Source organism: Pleurodeles waltl, chromosome 9 (genome assembly GCF_031143425.1).
Source record: "Pleurodeles waltl isolate 20211129_DDA chromosome 9, aPleWal1.hap1.20221129, whole genome shotgun sequence".
Taxonomy (NCBI): Eukaryota; Metazoa; Chordata; class Amphibia; order Caudata; family Salamandridae; genus Pleurodeles; species Pleurodeles waltl.
In genome coordinates, this window is record NC_090448.1 from 822,246,667 (window position 1) to 822,268,449 (window position 21,783).

Below are 21,783 nucleotides of genomic sequence, written 5' to 3' on the forward strand. Positions count from 1 at the left end.
TAATCCATAGAAGGCACAACAGCCAAATACCAGAAATACAAGATTGTAGAAGGCAACCATACTTAAATTTAACACACATCAGAAGGTTTCCTGATCACCAAGGACAGGTGACACCACAGGCATTTGAAGGTATCTGCTCCCGACATCTGGAACAATCCACCTAAACTGCCACTCCCAGTTTCAGATGCAGTTCAAATCAAGACTCAACTCACCTATTCAAATCCAGTACCGCAGATTGGCCAGTGTTTTTTTTTCAATTTATCTATGCTCCATCTGTTGATGTACATCAATCTTGAAAAATGGCCTCGGTTACCTCTACGGTTCAGCTTTGGGTTGATGGAACCATAACGTGACCTATATAACTACGCATCATTCTGCATACTAAGCTTCTCAGCAACAATGCTGCTGGTCCCTATATATTCCAACAACTAAAAACAAATACTTTTTGTACTTTGTTTATTGTTCATAAAATACATTAAATAAATCATGAAGGTGCAGAATGGTGTTTTGAAGAAACAGCAAGTGCTCACCACAGTAGCATATCTAAGAAGATAAGTTATCAGGACAAGCAAGAACCGAATTTAAGCAGTCACATTTTCTCCAAATGCACAGATCCAGCAACTAAATAGGTGCCAATTATTTGTTGTAAGTAGCAGTTGGGAGTTCCGCACCAAAATGTGATAATATATGTAGGCCTCTGTGTTTAACCCTGGACACTATTGGTACCCAATGTATCTTTCAGTGTGCCATTGACACTTTGAGTCTTCTTCTGGGACTCATTATAAGAGATTAGGGAGCTGTGCTTTCTGTAGTTACAACTGTGTCGCTTGGCATACAACCCACCTAAAGAGCATTAACAGAGACCAACTGCATATTGACCCAGTAATCATTGCTTGTAGAATGAATGAATCATGTCAATAAATCTTAAAACATGCTGTGAATGGTGCTTTCACTCACAGCAGACCTGCAGAGATAATCTGTCCAGTAGTTCATGACAATTAACAAGTTCTCTGCCATATGACTGAGCTTTTGTATAGGCTTCATCCAGGTCCTGTGAAAAGATGTCCAAGTCTCATAACACGTCCCAGCCTTCCACTCAAACGTGTTGACATAAAACAGTGAGGTTGTGTTGTTTATCGTCAGAAGCTGAAGAGTTGTGGATTCTCTGAGACAAGGCTCGAAAACATCTGCAAATTGCACTGTGTTCTAAAATGTTCATGTGCTACTGCTGTCCACTGGCCACCGCCCCTTAAATAGTTTTGGGAACTATGACTATTCCCCTTTCCCTCTATGTAGTGAGAGGCTGGCTTGTTGTGGTCTTTGTTTTATGAGCCACACATGCAAAGAGGGGAGCATGTGATGGGCTTGTTTCGAGGGGAAAGCCACTACAGGAACAAGGCGCTTTGCAATTCAGACCAAAGGGAAGGATTTCTAACTTGTAAGGGTGATCTGCTAACATCAAGCACATGTGCTTGGCATTGCTATGGGTATGATAAGAAGCATCTGCCAATCTAAGTACTCAAAATGATTGGAGAAGTACGCGGGGGGAATAAATAGTTTTAAAAGTGTACCTATGCCACAGCTTTAGTCATATGAGATGGTTAAACTACATCATTACTTAATGACCACAACTTTGGAAAATGTTGACCTGCCCAGTGAATATACTATATTACCTAAGACATCTTTCAAACATCTTAAATCAGTGAACTGATGATAAAAAAAGACAGAGATTTGATCAAGTGCATGCATTCAAGAAGCAATATGTGTTGACATTTTGTAGTCGGAAAAATACAAAACCTTAAGAGGCGAAGGAGTTTGGCTTTTCATAAGAATTACTCTTTAGATACAAATTAATTTCATGGTTACCAAATAAGAATACACCATATATTGCTGAAAATTTGCAAGTACAGCTTCCAATCCTTCCTTGTACATGGATAGGGCATGGTGTGACAGCATTATGCACATACAGGGAGGCACTGGGTGCAAGCTGATTTTCACTACTGCCTTTCTTTAAATTTACTTCAATCCTGCAGACCTATCCATTTTAGGAGTTTTCCTTCCTGAGGTATCTGCACAATCTCCTGTAATGTTAACAAGCAAAATGACTTGATTTTTTAGGACTACAGCTGATGTTAGTGTATAATGTGGCACTAGCCTCCCTACGAGGAAAAGTCTTTAGCTGAATCCCTTGCCGTTAATGGGTCCTAAAGATGGTCTCTAGAGTCCCTTTCAGCAGCATGAGAGAACTTCAGCATAGTGGAGTGTGGCATGCCGAGGTTTTTTTTCTGTGGTGGGGCTGGAGGGACTCTGATGATGAATTGTAGTGAGATAAAACTCTTCTATGCAGAACCCAGAGATTCAGTGTAAGTTATAGTCACTAATGCAGGTAAACTGAGATCTTCCTCCCAAATGGGGGCTGTGAAGCAGAGTGGAGTCAATCATACGGAAAGAAAAATACACTCATAACGGGGGCCTCAGCTTGATCTGAGAGGTTACAACATGTCACTGATGTGCTAGCCAAATAGCAACTCCCCATTAAAAGGCATATGCAGATATACACTTCAGTCCAGAGTGATGGACCTCTGTGCTATTCCTAGAGAGAATGGACAGATGTGCCCAAAAGGTAGTGAATCCCACTGGTAGTGATATTCATGGACACATCAATCACCACTTTGGAGGGGTACCCATTTCCCTCAGAATACTTAGACTCTTTCCTTTTTAATTCAGGAAAGGTCGATATCTGTCCACATTTGTCTGTAATTCACTGATGACCAATTCAACTTCTGTGAGGCTCTTTTAACCAAGCTGTGCAGCTTTGACATGAGATGGACAAAGTGTTTTGTCATTCCCACGGCTTGGGTGAAATAATTACTCTATTCATCCTCTTCCTAGCAGTCATCCTCAGCTAAACTTTCTTCTTCTTGCTGTTGGTCTGTAGATAGAGCAGGGATTGCCAGTTACACATTAAAAAGGATGGTGGTTGTAGTGGAGGAAGTGAGAGCAGTAGCAATTATACACCATGATTTGATCAGATCTACACAGACATGTAAACAGGATTGTTCTGATAGCGAGGTCTGCAGGGCATGGCATCATAATCTTCCCTATAGATCAACCTGCAGTAGTAGCCATACTGGTTCTCATCTCTCCTTGAAAGTAGGGACTGTGGCTTCCCCAAGACTTGTCATCTTTATCCTGCACCAGATCTTGCTCGGGATATTGGTCGCTGGCATACATTTTGACAATGCGCTGGCTATGGCGGCAGGCTGCTCCACAAGGATCTAATTTGAGGCACTAGTAACTATGATCCTATGACACAATAATTAAAGTCCTTAAATTGCAACCTGCTGGAGTCCAAATGTGCTTCTAAATTGCTTTACATTACTACTTAACCGTACACACACTAACCAGACAACAAACAGATTAAAACTGTCACAGAAAAACACATAGGGCCTCATTATGAGTTTGGCGGGCAGCGGAGGCCGCCCACCAAACTCATACCGCCACTAGACTGCCATTGCGGTCTAAACCATGCTGGCCCTATTTTGAGTTTCCCCCGTCGGCCCAGTGGGAAACTGGGCTGCAATGTGGCGGTGCAGCAGCACCTGTCGCACATTCCACTGCCCATATTTCGGGCAGTGGAATGCGCAATGGGGCTGTGCAGGGGCCCTCGTCGCCCCCATTCCGCCAGCCTTTCCATGGTGGTGAAAGGCTGGCGGTATAGGGATTCATAATCCCCAGAGTGGCGCCAGCCTGGTGGGTTACAACCGCTGGTACTGCCAAGCTGCCGACAACCTGGCGATGTTGGCGGTCAGACCATGGTGGCTCTGCCACAGTCATAATGTGGTGGTCCAACCGCCACCGTAGCTCTAGCAGTCTGAAGACCGCCAACCTCATAATGAGGCCCATAGTCAGGAGAAAGGAAGCCCTTAAGCTAGACATTTTCGATGCTACAAACAAAATATTTTCTGAATCCTCCTGTGGCTCTGCTCCTCATATAGCAGCTCCTCAGATCTCTGACAAGGTCTATCCATTTCAACTCTCAGACCTCAAGATGATTATTGTTTACAGACAGCCTTTTTTTATATTTCCCTAAACATCCTATACCTGTTATGCCTTCTCATCTTACTTAATTAAGCCTCTCCAATCTGAAACTGTTCTGCATGTTGGTTTATCTTCAATGTAACATATCCTGTCCTTTATGTTTCGTTCACTATTGAATTTTCTGACACCCTTCTGAGCTTTCCCATCAATTTAAAGCCCAAACAATAAATATATAAGCTTGTTTCCCAAGGAACTCACAGCCTCTTGATGCTATTGGAGTTAAGGCAACAGTAAAGGTACCACCATCTGATTGTTAGATAGGTTAGTACTAAACAAATTTTTTTACAGGCATGACCAGGACCCACAGTTAAGTGATTCCTTTAGCCCCGACCTCAGTGTTACTATGCCATAAAAAAGGGAAATCTTGAAAAAATGTAATTACAGTGTTGATCGGAGTTTGACATTGTGGTACATACGTTGTCACGCCACTTTTTTTATTTAAATGTTCACACTTTTAATTAATCATACCAACATCTCTCAAGCTCCACCTCTCCTTTTAAAACTGGAGCAAATCTTCTGCCGTTTAAAAAAATATATACGCAATTTCCCCCCTCCCACAATATCTGCTGCTCCCGTTTATTCAGGACAAAGTAGTTCTTTGGCTACAGAACTTGTCCATGCACAATGCCACATTTCAACTTGGACAGCATGGCTGATGGTGCATATTGCACAGTGATTCATTGTTCTGCAGACCAGCCTAAAAGAAAAGTAAATATTGTCAGAGTGAAAAGAACTATGCGAGAGAAGGAGGGTGAACACGAAACTGAGACTTATAAAAGTATCAGACTGGTCAAGTCTCTAAACACTTGGGAGGAGCAGAGAGGAATCTGCTGTTTGCATTTCCAAGGCATAATTCTGTTTTAAAAAGTCATTTTCTCACTTAAAGTCCCAAACTCTGCCTTTTGAGCTTAAGAAGCATAAATGTATCCTTTGTGCCCTTTTAAATAAAAGTGAATTATGTTCAGCTGACAGTATGCCCTGAGGGATTTTCAGTCCAAAGATTTGTAAAGACATTAACAAAGCAGCTGACTCTTTTTCAAGACAAAAATAAAAGTTATGAATACCACAGGCATTGTTGTTAAAACTGCAAACTGCTGTTCAACTGAAAATTAATTTAAAAAAAAAAAAGAAAAAAAAAAAAAAAAAATCGAAGAAAAGCCAGTTAACAGTTTTGTTCCAGAAGTATCTAAACACGCAACTCAGTCTATGCAGAAAAAGTTACTAATTCCCCGATCCCAAAAAAATAGGGTGGGGCAATTTAATTTTAAGTTGCACAAGGAACTGCAAATGTTTCGTCGTAAATTGCAAAGGAAGAAAATATTCATGGAAGAGGAGAGACGTTTTTTCTTCATGGTTGCTGGTTCTCCTGAGGCTGTGCAGGTGGTTGTTGTGGCGGTTGCGGCTGCTGCTGTTCTGGATGAGGATCTGGTGGAGCCTGCCTTCGCCCTGCTGCTCGAGGTACAACAGGATGCGGTCTCTGCCTGTAAGCAATTACTGTTCCTAACAATAAGGCAATGATGGTCATGAGGTACAGGTCCCACTCAGGTCCCAGTAACTGGTCCATGTCCACTTGGGAGAATAACTCCTTCACCTGAAATAAAACAACAGCATTAATTAAGGGTGCCTCTCCTTACTGATCTTCAAAGAAGGCTGGCATACGTCAATCAACCTGTACCCTACTGTGAAGTTAGTCACTTTCTGACTGACCCATTGGTGTTTTGCTACGTCCAGTTACGTGAAATATCGCTTCTTTTCTATTACGATATTCACTTCTGCTGTGCAGAACAGTTTTTTGTACTACAAAAAAAGCAGTTTGCTTTTACCGCAATTTAGTAACCCAAAAGCCTGAGTATATAAATGAGAAGGAACACAAAACAGCCACGGAAAAATAAGGAATGGCGATGAAAATCTTCAAAGGAAAAAATATTGACTACGACCCAAAACTGGAAGGACACCAGCACATTCACACAATTGGTAAGTATTTTGCTTAAATGCTCTGAACACAGTAGCTAGAAAGTAACTTTCTAATAAATACCCTAATTCTGTGTGGACTATTATTTGGAACGGTAATACTACCAAAAACAAATACAGAAGTGCAGGGTCCTGTATTAAAGGAAAAGTTACTTTCGGTAATTATTTTTCTGGTGAATACTCAATCTACTTCCAGAATCCTCACATTACAATATCCCAGGCACACAATGGGTCCAGAATCTTTTGCAATAGGTGTCTGATGCTGAAGTGGAGTTGTTGTGACTTGACTGGAGCCACAAAGCTGCCAGCTTAGAGTAGAAGTGTGGAATATGACCATCCTTCTGAGAATGAAGGGTTGGTGAGGAACCTGCAGGCACAGACTATCCACCAGAAAGAACATTACGGAAGGCAAGTCTGCAGATTCCTCCCCTTTGAATAGATTTCTAAGCAATTCTAGTTAGGCCAAGTGTGTGGGATACCCTGTAGGACTGAACGGGTGGAATGTCCATCCTGCCTCATCTCATCCTACATATATCCACCACCAGCACTCCTCTTGCCAAGGCTGGAGTGGGAGCCTTTGCTCTGGTAGCGTGGGCATGGATCCCTTTGGGTGGCTCCTTCTTTGCTAGAGGATATGAGATCTTTATGCATAACAGAATTCAGAGAAAGGGCCCTTGGAACTGCCTTTCCTTTTGCTTGGGTACAGTATAAACTGCTGATCTTCTGATGTCTGCATGGGTTGGGTTGTACGAGAGGGAAATGAATATGGAAAAAAAAAAACTAGTAAAAGGTGGTCAGACATTCAAGGTACGTAGTTTGCTAAAATTGTTTGGAATGTTAAAACCCATAAGTTTCAGGACTCAAACAAAGCCCCCATCAAGAAGAACAAGTTACTTACCTGGGGTAACGCCCTATCTGGTAGAGGCTATGGGACAGACTTAGATATTGGCAGATGGAATACTCTGTCACAAACATGATGGATATCCGGTCCGCTATATTACAATCCTCTTGTATCCTATGGAGATCATAAATTGGCAGATGGAATATCCATCACATTTGTGGCAGATTATTCCATCCGCCAAGATCTAAATAAGGTCCTATATCTAGCTGCATATTTCCTTACTTCTGAATTCTCACCAAGTATCAGACTGGATCTGGAAGATTTTTCATGAAGAGTACCCCCTACGCACTGGTAGGTCTCATCTCTGGGCTCCACGTCTGTCAACATCCGTGCTGGAAATGACATTATGATACCTATATAGGTGTCGCCCAGGCACAACAACGCCAGTTTCTTTTCACGACTTTCCACGCCAGACGTGCATAACCATGCCGAACACTGACCACTGGTGTGTCAAAACTAGGGCCCTGAAAGGGAAGTCCCTGCCCCTAGAAATCCATTCGCAGAGGGGGAGGATGGGAGGGATGGTAAGGAATCTGCAGCTAAATATAGTCTCTACAAATAAGGCATTACCAAAGGTAAGTAACCTGTTCATCTGATAGAGACTTCTAGATGCAGATTCCTTAATTCTGAATACATACCCAAATAATACCACCTCCAGAAGTGCTTCTGCAAACCAATTTCAATTAAGGAAGTCCTGCAGGACTGAACAGGCAAAATGCCCTTCCCTACAAACCTGACTGTCCAAGCAGTAATATTTGGTAAACGTGTCAGGCAGACATGTGGGCCTATCTGCGCATATGTCCAGGACTGGAACTCTGCGTGCTAATGCAGTGGTTGCAGCTTTAACTCTGGTGGAATAATCCTCTAAGTCTTCAGGAGGTTGCTTTTTGGCCAGTGAGTAGCAAATCTTGATGCAGACCACAACCCAACAAGAGATGGTTCGCTTCTGCTCCACCTGACATATCTTTGCACCCACATACTCCGCAAAGAGTTGGCCATCCACCCAAAACTCACAGGTATGATCAAGGTAGGACACCAATGATTTTTTGGGGTCCAGGAGGTGGAATCTCTCCTCTTTCTTAGAAGGATGTGGTGGTGCATATAAAGTAAGCAGGGTAACTGATTGGCTTTATGAAAGGGCATGACCACTTTTGGAAGATTAGAGGCCCATGTGAGAAGCACCACTTTGTAAGGAAATATAGTGAGGTTGGGTGACGTAGATAAGGCCTGCAGCTCACTCACTCTGTGGGCAGATGTAATTGGCACAAGGAAGGCTGTTTTTAAAGCAAGAAGCTGGAGGGGACAATTGTGAAAAGGCTTGAAACGAGCACCCATCAAAAAAGTCAGAACCAATTTGAGATCCCAATGGGGCATAATAAAATCGGGGTGGGGAGAGATGAGTAATCCTTTGAGGAACCCATGTACAATAGGATGCTTAAACAAGGATGGTTGATCAGGCAACCGCCAAAAAAGGCAGAAATGGCAGATAAATACCCTCTAAAAGTGCCCAAAGCAGAGCCCTGTTGGGCAAGGCAAAGAATGAAAAGTAAAACCTCAGAGAGAGGGGCAGAAAGTGGATCAACAGACTTGCCTGTGTACCATGCCACAAATTTCTTCCAACAGGCGTATACTTTTTTTGTGGAGGAATGCCTGGCTGCCAATATCACGTTACAAACTTTGGGAGGGAGGTCAAAAGCTGTCAACTGCCGCTGCTTAAAGGTGGAGAGTGGACAGATTTAGGCAAAGAACCCTCTTGTGCTGCTGCAACAAAAGATTTTCCCAAAGGGGCAGTCCAATCAGAGGATCAATGGACATGGTCACCAGATCGGGATACCAGTCTCCATGTTCAATCCGGAGGTACAAACATTACTCAGGCTTGGTCGTTCTTGCTCTTCTTGAGAACTCTGAGCAGGAGTGGTATCGGTGGAATGGCATTCAGGAGGCCAAAGTTCCACTGGAGACGAAAAGCCTCTCCCAAGCAATTTCAGAGGTACAAAGCCTCTTGACAAAGAGTGCATGACCCCACCCGCCCTGTTTGTTGCAGTACCACATGGCGGTGGTGTTGTCCGTAAACACCTGCACTAGCCTTCCCATGATTGAGGGTAGAAAGGCTTTCAATGCCAGTCGGATCGCGTGGAGCTCCAGCAGATTAATGTGGAGTGCAGATTCTGATGGAGAACAGAGTCCTCTGGTCTCCACCTCTCCTAGATGGCCACCCCATCCCAGGAGTGACATGTCACTACTGCCAGATCTGGTTGTGGAAGGGAGAGGGATCTGCCTCTGACCCAATCACTGTGTGCTAACCACCACTGTAGATCTTTTGCAGATCCCTCTGAGATCTGGACCATGTTGGAGAGATTCCCCGGATGCTGCGCCCACTGGAACTTCAGGTCACACTGAAGAGCCTGTATATGCCACCTACCATGTGTCACCAAGCAGGATGCAGGAAGCCATGAGGCCCAACAGCACCAGTCAGTCTCACCAAAATCCAGGATGGAGGCTGAAACATCAGTATCATAGCCTGAATTTCCTGTACTCACTGCTCGGGAGGATAAGCCCAAAACTGCACATGTCCAGAACTGCTCAGATGAAAGAAAGCGTCTGAGACTGAATCAGGTGTCACTTTGGCACATTTATAGTGAACCCCAGAGAATGCAGGAGGTTTGCCATAGTCTGGAGGCGGGTGACGACAGCCAGGGGTGAGCCCACTTTCAACAACCAATAGTTGAAATAGGGGAAGACTAACACCACTGATCCCTGCAGATGAGCTGCAACCAACAGCATCACCTTGGTGAACACTTGAGGCTCTGGGGCTGGTAAGGCTAAAGGGAAGCACAGTGAACTGAAAGTGCTTGTGGCCTACCGTGAACCACATGTAGAAAGGATGGGGACATAGAATAAGTGTCCTACAAGTCCAATGCCACCATCCAGTGTACTGGGTCCACGGCAGACAAGACATGAGCCAATGTGAGCATTTTTAACTCCTCCTTCTGAGGTCTAAAAATAGGGCAAGACCCTTGTTCTTTTGGGGAACCAAAAAGTAGTGGGAAATACAACCACAGCCTACTTCTGGCACCAGAACCTCCTCTATGGCTCCCTTGGCCAAGAAAGCTGTAACTTCCTCGTGAAGAAGGGACAGATGATCCTCTGTCATCCGGTTGTAAGATGGTGGCATGGAGGGAGGGACAGGGAGGGGCAGTCTCAAAGTGGAGGGAGTAGCTCCTTCGGACGACCTGCAAAACCCAACTGTCCCAAGCTCTGGACTGCCAGTGGGGCAGTTGATAGTGTATCCTGTCGCCGACTGGGTACCCATGGTGGTATAGAGGCAGACTAGGAGGGTTTGGAGGATGACGCAGAAGGTGGGGATGAGAGGGGGGGGGGGCGTGTAAACTGACCAGACCACTGGCCACCTGTCCCATAAGGTTGGTGGATACCGTACCCTCATCCTTGCAGAGGCTGGGCAGCATATGTAACCACGCAAAAAGTGAAAGGCAGATTGGTGGTGGGGGACAGGGCTGCTGTGAGGCCCATGGACCTGGCCATAGCCCGAGAGCCAAAATCTGACTCGTCTCCAAAAAGACGGGTGCCATTGAAGGGCATGTCCATAAGGGAAGCTTGGGCATCCCCAAAAAGCCGAACGTTCTCAGCCTGGAGTGGTGCCTCAGGGCCATTGTCATAAAACCACTCAAACCAGTGAGTCGGTCATGTCCAGTCCACAACAAATTGTCAACTTTGCTGTGTCTCTCCCATTGACAACAGCCTGCGAGTGTATGGCCCTGGCCCCCACCAGGACCTGTGGCATTTCTCCCACAACTGTTTCCCACAGAGTGTGGGAATAATGGCCCAAAAGGCATGCAGTGCTCACGGACCACAATGACAGACTGACTGAAGAAAACATCTTCTTTCCAAATGAGTCCAACCTCTTGCATTCCCTATCTGGGGGAACGGTAGGAAAAGTACCTTGGGAAGTTTAGGTTTGAATCATCAAGCTCTCAGGTGTAGGGTGTTGCATGAGTAAATTTGGGTCCACAGGAACGGGGCAATGGTGGCGGACTAGTGTCCTATTCACAGGAGCCCCTTTGCTGGGTTTAGATCAGGTATCCAAAAGGTTGTTCGTAAGTGCATCATTAAACACAAGTAAGGGTTCAGATGTGGAGACTCCCGGTTGTAGCACCTCAGCTATCCTCCATGCCACCATAGAGTAGTAGGAAGCTCCTTCCCCAGTAGCCACAGTAGGGGAAGAAAGCATACCACTATCTAGAGAAGTATCCAGTCCACTGGCTTCAACTAGATCCTCACTCCAGTCAATTTCTTCCTCGTAAGGGTGGTATTCTAAAGGGTCCAGAGACCCCTCCCTGTCTTCTCCGAGGACTTACCCAAGGGAATAAGGCTCAGGCTCCGATCTAGGAGATAAGGCTCTTACCGGCACTGGCTTCTGGCAGCGCCCATCTGGTTCCGTGTTGGAGTTTGGGATGACAAAGGGGATGGAGGCGCCGGGAGCATCAGCATTAGGACTGGCACTTGGGAAGGTGGAGAAGGTACGACCGGAACCGGTCCAGATTCAGGACATGATCCTTAGGATCACATTGGTGCCGAAGTCTCCGGTGCGATACTCGATGGGGACCCCTCTTATCCCACAGGGCCCAAAGGGACACCAACATGGTCAGACTGCCCATAAATGAGGCACATGGCCTCAGAATTTGTTTAATTGGGCAGGGGTTGCTATGGCTCCTGGAAAAACAGGGAGTTGCAGAGCCGGCCCAGGCTCCGTTGTTTCATCAGTTGACAGATGAGAAGAAGTCAAAGAGCACTTCAACTTCTTACTTTCCTTCTTGTGGTTCCACTTACCCGATCATCCTGAGGACTTGGAGTGGGACGACAACGACTTTGGACTCCATGAGTGGTCCTGGCCTGTCCATGTGACCGGGACCTCGACCTGCACAGAGTCGTGTGCCGGGCAGCCACCAGCCTTAGTGACCTCTCCCTCAAAGCCTTTGGATGCATGGCCCAGCACTCAGAGCACGACTTTGGGTCATAGTCGCACTCCAAACACCACAAGCAGATGAGATGCATATGTGTCACAGACATCAGCTGGTGACAAGCTACGCAGGGCTTAAAACCAATCTTGTGTTACAATATCCTCAACACACCACGAGGTAAACCTAAAACATATTCAACAAAAGGTTAAAAAATAAAAAATAAAAAAAAAAGGCAGTCAAAAAATGACTGAGGGGGTAGCTCGCTTCTCAGATCAGTGCTGGCTCACGAGGAAAGAAAAGAACTGAGAGCACCTGGGTGGTGCCTATACTGGTACAGCGACATCATTTCCATTGTGGACGATGAACGCAGAGCCAATAAATGCCACTTACAAGCGCACAGGAGTACTGCTCAAGAAAAATCTTCTTGGTTCAGTCTGACGCCTGGGGAGAATTAAAAAGCTAAGGAGTCTGCCGCTAGAAGTGTCTAACAGATCACTAGTACTAAGTTCAAGTCCCAATGAGGAACAACAAAAGGGATTGGTGAAAATAAGTTACTCATTCCCTTCAATAAGGGAATGGTCACTGACAACTTGAATAAGGATTGTTGATCTCCACAGGCCCCACAAAAAAAAAAAAAAAGAGACTTGACAAGGAAGCAAAGTATCCTTTGACCCTACAAATGTTGGACTAAGGACAATGCAAACTGCAGGATACTGGCCAAGCTTGCCTTCAAAGGGTCAATATTTTTTGGGGACACCAATAAATAAATGTATTCCATCTGCCAGAAAAGACTTAGTTGATGGCTGGTAAGAGAACAATGACCACGTCCGGTGGAAGACAGAAAGCACTCAATTGCCCTGCTCAATTTACAGGCATGAAGGTGGAGACTGGGATGCAGATTTTGCCCTCCTGAATGGGAGAGCAGATCTACTCAGAGTTTAAGTTGAAACAGAGCACACATAGGTAGGTGCAGAAAGTCTACAACACCCATCTCCGTCAATCTGGGGTGATGAGGATGGTTTGGGCTGGTGTTTGGAATATTCCTCAGAACACCAGGAATGAAGGGTATGCAGAAACCTCCACCTCAGATGAAATGCTTCTGCCATGGCTCCATGCCCTTGGACTCTGAAAGGCATAGAAAAACAGACAGTGACCTTTCTAGTGAGTGGTAAAACGGTCCACCTGATGTGTGCTCCATTGGGTGAAGAGAGATCCTGAATGAGCCCCCCCAAGATGTAGATGTCACTTGTGGCCCGAGAGATGCCGCTGGGCTGAGACTACGGACAAGCTGTTCAGCGAAACGGTAATGCAGTTGGCAACAATCCACAGCCCTGCTAGTGCACACATGACTAGTGTATCCACACTTCTCAAGAACGAAGGTGAGGTCCCAAGTCTCCCTGTTTGTTCATGTACCACAGCACGGTCATACTGTCGGTTAAGATCTGGACAGACTGACTGTGAAGGAACAGGAGAAGGACATTGAGTGCTAGTCATATAGTCCACAGATAAAGTAGACCGGTATGCAATCTATGCTCCTCTAAAGGCCAAAGGCCTCTGATCTCCAGATCCCTCCGATGTGCACCCCCACTCAAAGGGGACTATCATGACTACTAAGAGAGAGTTGGGGGGGGGACCACCCTTGAGAGGTTGTCTTCTGTCTCCCACCAGGTCAAATCTGCTGTAGTATCCCTGGAGATGACAATGGAGTCTTCTAGATCTCCAGGGTGTGGATACACTACATTTGGGGGCAGCACTGGAGAGCACTCAGGTGCCAGTAAGCATGAGTAACCAACAATGTAGGAGACTAACAAACTGAGCAGTCACAGAACCATCAGGACTGGAACTCGAGCTCCTGGTTGAAACATGTTCAGGTTGTCCCAAATCCTCTGTTAAGGAGGGAAAGCTTGGAGTAAGGGGATATCCAGTATTGCACCTATAAACAGGAGGTACTGGGAGGATGCTAGGTGAGACTTGGGTATGTTGACAGCAAAGCCCAAGTTCAACAACAGAGATGTTGTCTTTTGGAAGTGGCACAATACAGCATGCTGTGAACCAGCTTTTAGCAGCCAGTAATGGAGATACTGAAACACTGCAATTCTGACCCCCTTAAAACAGTCGGGCACCACCGCTAACACCTCGGTGAAGACGCGTTGTGTCGAAATCAGACCAAAGGGAAGGACTGCAAACTGATAGTTAGTGGACACCACAAATCACAGATACTCACTGTCTAAATGCAAGATTAGAGTTCAAATCAGGCATCTTGCAAGTTGAGACACAATCCACTCTTCTGCATCCAGGGCCAGAATGACCTGAGCCAGAGAAAGCATCTAGAATGTCTCCCTGAGTAAGAAAAAAATTCTAAAGCCTAAGGTCTAGGACTGGACAATGTCCGCCATAGTTCCTGGGTATCAGGAAGTACTGATCAGCACCCTTGCATCTTTCCCTGCTCTGGCACCAACTCGAGTGATTTAGATTGCGGCATGGCTGCAACCTTCTGCTGGAGGATAGTCAGATGTTCTTAGAACGGAAGGGACTGTCGAGAAGGGGTTCTGGGGGACTACTGATGGAAGGGCAGCATATACTCATTTTCTACTTTCTGTAAGACCAATTTGTCTAAAGTGAGGGCTATCCAGGTCTGTAGAAAAGTGGATGCAAGTCTTTCCGCCAGCCATACGTGCTCTTTCAAGATCAAACTATTGTGGCTTACCTGTAGGTGCCAAGGAGGAGGAAGAGGAGGTCTGAAGCAGTTTAGCGCAATCTTTTCCCTTGCCTCTGTACTGTCACAAGGGAATTGACTTGGTGCTGCTAGGTCAGTGGAAACTGGCACTGCCTGTAGGAATAGGAGGCCTAAAAAAATCTACCTGCCCACTCGCTATGGCGAGTCATATTTTATCAGGTCGAGCTGTATTTAGAACCTACTCGCTCCTTCTGGCGAGTTCACGAAGAACAGGTGTTCTCTTAAGTCAGAAACTTTAGGAGCAATAAAGAGGCCTTTATATCTTGTTCTTGTCACATTTCCTTTGTGTTCATAGACAGAAGTCAAAAGTCAGTTTGTCTTACAATTAATTTTGCTACTGATTGCAGAGTTCCAGGATTTTGTCAGGATTTTCCTAACACTCAACATTTAAATAACTAAGTCAACTGTACAAACATTTCAAAATATATAAAGCTCATTGTTTGTACTTCTGTGTGATAAATAATATTTTAATAGGATGAAAACAAGTTAGGACACTTTACTGTTTGATGTACAAGGAGTAATGAAAATGTCACTTACCCAGTGTACATCTGTTCGTGGCATCAGTCGCAGTAGATTCGCATGTTCTGCAATAGCTCGCCATCTGGTGTTGGGCCGGAGTGTTACAAGTTGTTTTTCTTCGAAGAAGTCTTTCGAGTCACGGGACCGAGTGACTCCTCCTTTTGTCTCCATTGCGCATGGGCGTCGACTCCATCTTCGATTGTTTTTCCCCGCAGAGGGTGAGGTAGGAGTTGAATTGTAGTAATAGTGCCCATGCAATGGAGTGACTAAGTATGCACCTATTTAAGGTTGAGATGACACATATATAAATAATTGAAGGTAACTTCCAAACTGCTACAGGCTCCCGGGGAGGCGGGTGGGCACATGCGAATCTACTGCGACTGATGCCACGAACAGATGTACACTGGGTAAGTGACATTTTCAGTTCGATGGCATCTGTCGCTGTAGATACGCATGTTCTGCATAGACTAGTAAGCAGTTATTTCCCCAAAAGCGGTGGATCAGCCTGTAGGAGTGGAAGTAGTCTGAAATAATGTTCTTAATACAGCTTGACCTACTGTGGCTTGTTGTGCGGATAACACGTCTACACAGTAGTGCTTGGTGAATGTGTGAGGCGTAGACCATGTGGCTGCCTTACATATTTCTTGCATTGGGATGTTTCCTAGAAAGGCCATGGTAGCACCTTTCTTTCTGGTTGAGTGTGCCCTTGGTGTAATGGGCAGCTGTCGTTTAGCTTTAAGGTAGCAGATTTGGATGCATTTAACTATCCATCTGGCTATACCTTGTTTTGAAATTGGGTTTCCTGCATGAGGTTTTTGAAATGCAATAAAGAGTTGTTTAGTCTTTTTGATGTTCTTTGTTCTGTCAATGTAATACATCAATGCTCTTTTGACATCTAATGTATGTAGTGCCCTTTCAGCTACGGTATCTGGCTGTGGAAAAAACACTGGAAGTTCCACTGTTTGATTTAGATGGAACGGTGAAATAACCTTTGGCAAAAATTTAGGATTGGTCCTTAGGACGACTTTATTTTTGTGTAGTTGTATAAAAGGTTCCTGTATAGTAAACGCCTGAATCTCGCTTACTCTTCTCAGGGAAGTAATGGCGATGAGAAATGCCACCTTCCAGGTTAGGAACTGTATGTCGCAGGAGTGCATGGGTTCAAAAGGTGGACCCATAAGTCTAGTTAGGACAACATTTAGGTTCCATGAAGGAACAGGTAGTGTTCTTGGTGGTATAATTCTCCTAAGGCCCTCCATGAATGCTTTAATGACTGGTATTTTATATAGGGAAGTTGAATAGGTAGTCTGCAGGTATGCAGATATTGCTGCAAGGTGAATCTTAATGGAAGAGAAAGCTAGGTTAGATTTTTGTAAGTGAAGCAAGTAACCCACTACATGTTCTGGAGTTGTGTGTAATGGTTGTATTTGATTAATATGGCAGTAGCAAACAAACCTCTTCCATTTACTTGCATAGCAGTGCCTGGTGGATGGCCTTCTTGCTTGTTTTATGACTTCCATACATTCTTGGGTAAGTTGTAAGTGCCCGAATTCTAGGATTTCAGGAGCCAGATTGCTAGATTCAGCGATGCTGGATCTGGGTGTCTGATCTTTTGGTTGTGCTGTGTCAACAGATCTGGCCTGTTGGGCAATTTGATGCAGGGTACCACTGATAGGTCTAGCAGCGTTGTGTACCAGGGTTGCCTTGCCCAAGTTGGTGCTATCAATATGAGTTTGAGTTTGCTTTGACTGAGTTTGTTTACCAGGTAAGGAAGGAGAGGGAGAGGAGGAAAAGCGTAAGCAAATATTCCTGACCAGTTCATCCATAGGGCATTGCCTTGGGATTGTTTGTGTGGGTATCTGGATGCGAAGTTTTGGCATTTTGCGTTCTCCCTTGTCGCAAACAAGTCTATCTGAGGTGTTCCCCAGAGTTTGAAATAAGTGTTCAGAATTTGGGGGTGAATTTCCCATTCGTGGACCTGTTGGTGATCTCGAGAGAGATTGTCTGCGAGTTGATTTTGTATCCCTGGTATAAACTGTGCAATTAGGCGAATTTGGTTGTGAATTGCCCAATGCCAAATTTTTTGTGCTAGCAGGCTTAACTGCGTGGAGTGCGTCCCCCCCTGCTTGTTTAGATAATACATAGTTGTCATGTTGTCTGTTTTGACGAGAATGTATTTGTGAACTATTATTGGTTGGAAAGCTTTTAGTGCTTGAAAAACTGCTAGAAGTTCTAGGTGATTGATATGCAGTTTTGTTTGATGTACGTTCCATTGTCCTTGTATGCTGTGTTGATCGAGGTGTGCTCCCCACCCTGTCATGGAAGCATCTGTTGTTATTACGTATTGTGGCACTGGGTCTTGGAAAGGCCGCCCCTTGTTTAAATTTATGTTGTTCCACCACAGAAGCGAGAGGTAAGTTTGGCGGTCTATTAACACCAGATCTAGAAGGTGACCCTGTGCTTGAGACCACTGTGATGCTAGGCATTGTTGTAAGGGCCTCATGTGCAGTCTTGCGTTTGGGACAATGGCTATGCATGATGACATCATGCCTAGGAGTTGTAATACCATCTTTGCCTGTCTCTTTTGTGTTGGATACATGCGTTGTATGATGGTGTTGAAATTTTGAATTCTTTGTGGACTTGGAGTGGCTACTCCTTTTGATGTGTCTATTATGGCTCCCAGGTATTGTTGTACCTTGCGTGGCAGAATTTTGGATTTTGTGAAATTGACGGTGAACCCTAGTTTGAAGAGGGTTTGTATGATATGATTTGTGTGATTTGAGCACTCTATTAACGAATGGGCCTTGATTAGCCAGTCGTCTAGATATGGGAACACATGTATTTGCTGCCTTCTTATGTGTGCAGCGACTACCGCTAGACATTTGGTAAAGACTCTTGGTGCGGTTGTTAATCCGAAAGGCAGTACCTTGAATTGGTAATGTATTCCTTTGAATACAAACCTTAGGTATTTCTTGTGCGATGGGTGTATTGGTATATGGAAATAAGCATCCTTGAGGTCTAAAGTTGCCATGTAGTCGTGCAGTTTTAGCAATGGCAATACTTCTTGTAGTGTGACCATGTGGAAGTGGTCTGATTTGATGAAAGTGTTCACTACTCTGAGGTCTAGGATTGGTCTCAGTGTTTTGTCCTTCTTTGGTATCAGAAAGTACAGTGAGTAAACTCCTGTGTTTATTTGTGTGTTTGGCACTAATTCGATTGCACTCTTTTGCAATAGTGCCTGCACTTCTATCTCCAGGAGATTGGAATGGTGTGTTGTTAAATTTTGTGCTTTTGGTGGTATGTTTGGAGGGAATTGTAGAAATTCTATGCAATAACCATGTTGGATAATTGCTAGAACCCAAGTGTCTGTAGTGATTTCCTCCCATGCATTGTAATAATGACCTATTCTTCCCCCCACTGGTGTTGTGTGGAGGGGGTGAGTGACCTGTGAGTCACTGTTTAGTAGTAGGGGCTTTGGGGCTTTGAAATCTTCCTCTATTTCTAGGGAATTGCCCTCCTCTATATTGTCCCCGAAAACCTCCTCTATACTGTCCCTGGTAACTGGACGGTGTTGCTTGTGAGGTGCTGGCTTGTGTGCTCTGACCCCGAAACCCCCCTCAAAAGGGTGTTTTACGGAATGTGCTGTAATTCCCTCTGCTCTGCGGGGAGTAGAGTGCGCCCATGGCTTTGGCAGTGTCCGTATCTTTTTTGAGTTTCTCAATCGCTGTGTCCACTTCTGGACCGAACAGTTCTTTTTCGTTAAAAGGCATATTGAGAACTGCTTGTTGAATCTCTGGTTTAAATCCAGACGTTCGGAGCCATGCATGCCTTCTGATAGTTACAGATGTATTAATTGTCCGTGCAGCTGTATCTGCAGCGTCCATGGAGGAGCGGATCTGGTTGTTGGAAATGGTCTGTCCCTCCTCAACCACTTGTTTTGCCCTATTTTGTAAGTCCTTGGGCAGATGTTCAATGAGATGTTGCATCTCGTCCCAGTGGGCTCTGTCATAGCGCGCAAGTAGTGCCTGAGAGTTCGCGATGCGCCACTGGTTTGCAGCTTGTGCTGCGACTCTCTTACCAGCTGCATCGAACTTGCGGCTTTCCTTATCTGGGGGTGGTGCATCTCCAGATGTGTGAGAGTTGGCCCTTTTCCTAGCTGCTCCTACAACGACAGAGTCTGGTGGCAGCTGTGTAGTGATGAAAACCGGGTCTGTAGGAGGCGCCTTATACTTTTTTTCCACCCTTGGTGTGATTGCCCTACTTTTGACCGGCTCCTTAAAGATTTCTTTTGCGTGCCGGAGCATACCAGGGAGCATAGGCAGGCGTTGGTATGAGCTGTGGGTGGAGAGAGTGTGTTGAATAAAAAATCATCCTCGACCTGTTCTGAGTGGAGGCTTACGTTGTGAAATTGTGCTGCTCTAGCCACCACTTGAGAATACGCGGTGCTGTCCTCTGGTGGAGATGGCTTCGTAGGGTATGCCTCCGGACTGTTATCTGACACTGGGGCGTCGTATAGGTCCCATGCGTCTTGATCTTGGTCACCTTGGCTTATGGTGGTGTGAGCTGGGGAGTGTGATGGAGTTCGTGCTGGTGAGACGTTAATCACGGGCGGAGGAGAGGGTGGTGGGGTAACTCTTTTCACCACTTTTGGTTGTGGTGCCTGTTCAGTTTGGAACTCCAACCTTCTCTTTCTTCTAATGGGGGGAAGGGTGCTTATTTTTCCTGTCCCCTGCTGTATGAAAATACGCTTTTGCGTATGGTCCACATCAGTTGATTGTAGCTCTTCCTCAAACCTATGCTTTTGCATTTGTGAGGTTAGCGAGTGCTCTTCTGTATAAGAGCCTGATGCTGGGTCGCTTGCAGTTTGTTTCGGCACCGAAACCCTGTCTGCGTGTTTTTTCGGCTCCGAGGTGACTTTTTTATTTTTCGGGGCCGAAACCTCTCGGCGTCGATCTTCTTCGGTGCCGCTGTCTCGGCGTCGAGCCGTGTCCACACCAGCCTCTCGGTGTCGGGGCTTGTCTCCAGCACTTTCTCGGTCCCGAGAAGGCTGCGTGCCGGTGTCTCGACCGGAGTCGGACGATCTCGGCACTGTTTGGGCCTTTTTCGGTGCCGACGGTCGGTCACCGAATTTATGGGTGGAGCCATGGCCTGATGGCAGTGGCGTCCCCTGGGCCTTGTAAATCTTCCTTTGTGTGGTTTTCGACGTCTTACTCACGGTTTGTGTATCGTCGAATCCTTCAGAGTCCGATTCTTGGATCGAAAAGGATCCCTCCTCTTCTTGTTCCTCGAACTCCCGGTGGGCTGTCGGCGCGGACGCCATCTGAAGTCTTCTGGCTCGACGGTCTCGGAGAGTTTTTCGGGACCGGAACGCACGACAGGCCTCGCAGGTGTCTTCGCTGTGCTCAGGTGACAGGCACAGGTTACAGACCAAGTGTTGGTCTGTATAGGGGTATTTATTGTGGCATTTGGGGCAGAAACGGAACGGGGTCCGTTCCATCGGCGTTCTTCAGCACGCGGTCGGGCCGACCAGGCCCCGACGGGGGATCGAAAAACTACCCCGAAGGGCACCGGAGCTCTTCGATCTTCGATGCGGTGTTGAATCTAACTACGCCGATCCCGAACGCAACAATACCGACGAAAATCTTCCGAAATTAGCTATCTTTCCGTTCCGAAACTCGGAGCGACAGGAACACGTCCGAACCCGATGGCGGAAAAAAAACAATCGAAGATGGAGTCGACGCCCATGCGCAATGGAGACAAAAGGAGGAGTCACTCGGTCCCGTGACTCGAAAGACTTCTTCGAAGAAAAACAACTTGTAACACTCCGGCCCAACACCAGATGGCGAGCTATTGCAAAACATGCGTATCTACAGCGACAGATGCCATCGAACGAAGCCATTTCTGGTGGAGTTGAACCAGGGCCTGGATCTATATATAAACAAATCATGAATATGATCCCAATAAAAGTGCTGAGTTCCACTTCTGCATTGCTCCTTTAAAAGGAATCTTTTGTATCTCCCTGCAAAGGTGGCTCGTGTGATGGTAGTATCACTAAAGACGTGAATGGAGCTGGTCCTGGAGTTGGACTCGGTACCAGCCCTGGCACAGATGTTTATGTCAACAAAGTTGCCAGGAATCGAGTCCGTGTCAAAAGAAGGTCTGCCTGTGCAATGGCGCACACAGTGGCAATGGAAAATTTAGCGTTGGAAAGGAGCTAAAAAGACACTCACATGGACCCATGGGGGAAGGTGGTGCACCAGAGGGGATCACTACCTTTTGAAATATCTCTAGTCCTGCATGGAGAAAGGATGCTGGCTCTGTTCCTATTGTTGAAAAAACTCAGAGTATGCCAGCACTAGTACTGACAAAGGTGCAGGCATTTGAGCACAGACATCAGCACCACAGTCGCTGCTTCAGCAAAGTTAGATGCAGGGACAGATTCTCTAGCTGTGGTTCAAGCAAAGACTGGGGAGAAGAACTAGGAAGAATCTTAACTTTGGGTTTTGTCCTCCTGAGAAAAGACGTGCTGCTTCTTGTGGCAACACCATTTTCCCTTGATGAGTTAAATGATGGAG

At 45.7% G+C, this 21,783-nt stretch overlaps 1 protein-coding gene across 1 annotated transcript in view; it reads right to left on the reverse strand.

Moving 5' to 3' along the window:
* Positions 1-439: 439 nt before the first annotated feature.
* SEL1L (SEL1L adaptor subunit of SYVN1 ubiquitin ligase) overlaps positions 440-21,783 on the reverse strand; it is a 299,522-nt gene continuing 278,178 nt past the window's right edge. Inside the window, exon 21 of the mRNA XM_069208115.1 lies at positions 440-5,692. Within this exon, the coding sequence (XP_069064216.1) occupies positions 5,450-5,692 (243 nt within the window). The 3' untranslated portion in view covers positions 440-5,449. The remainder of the gene's footprint in view (positions 5,693-21,783) is intronic.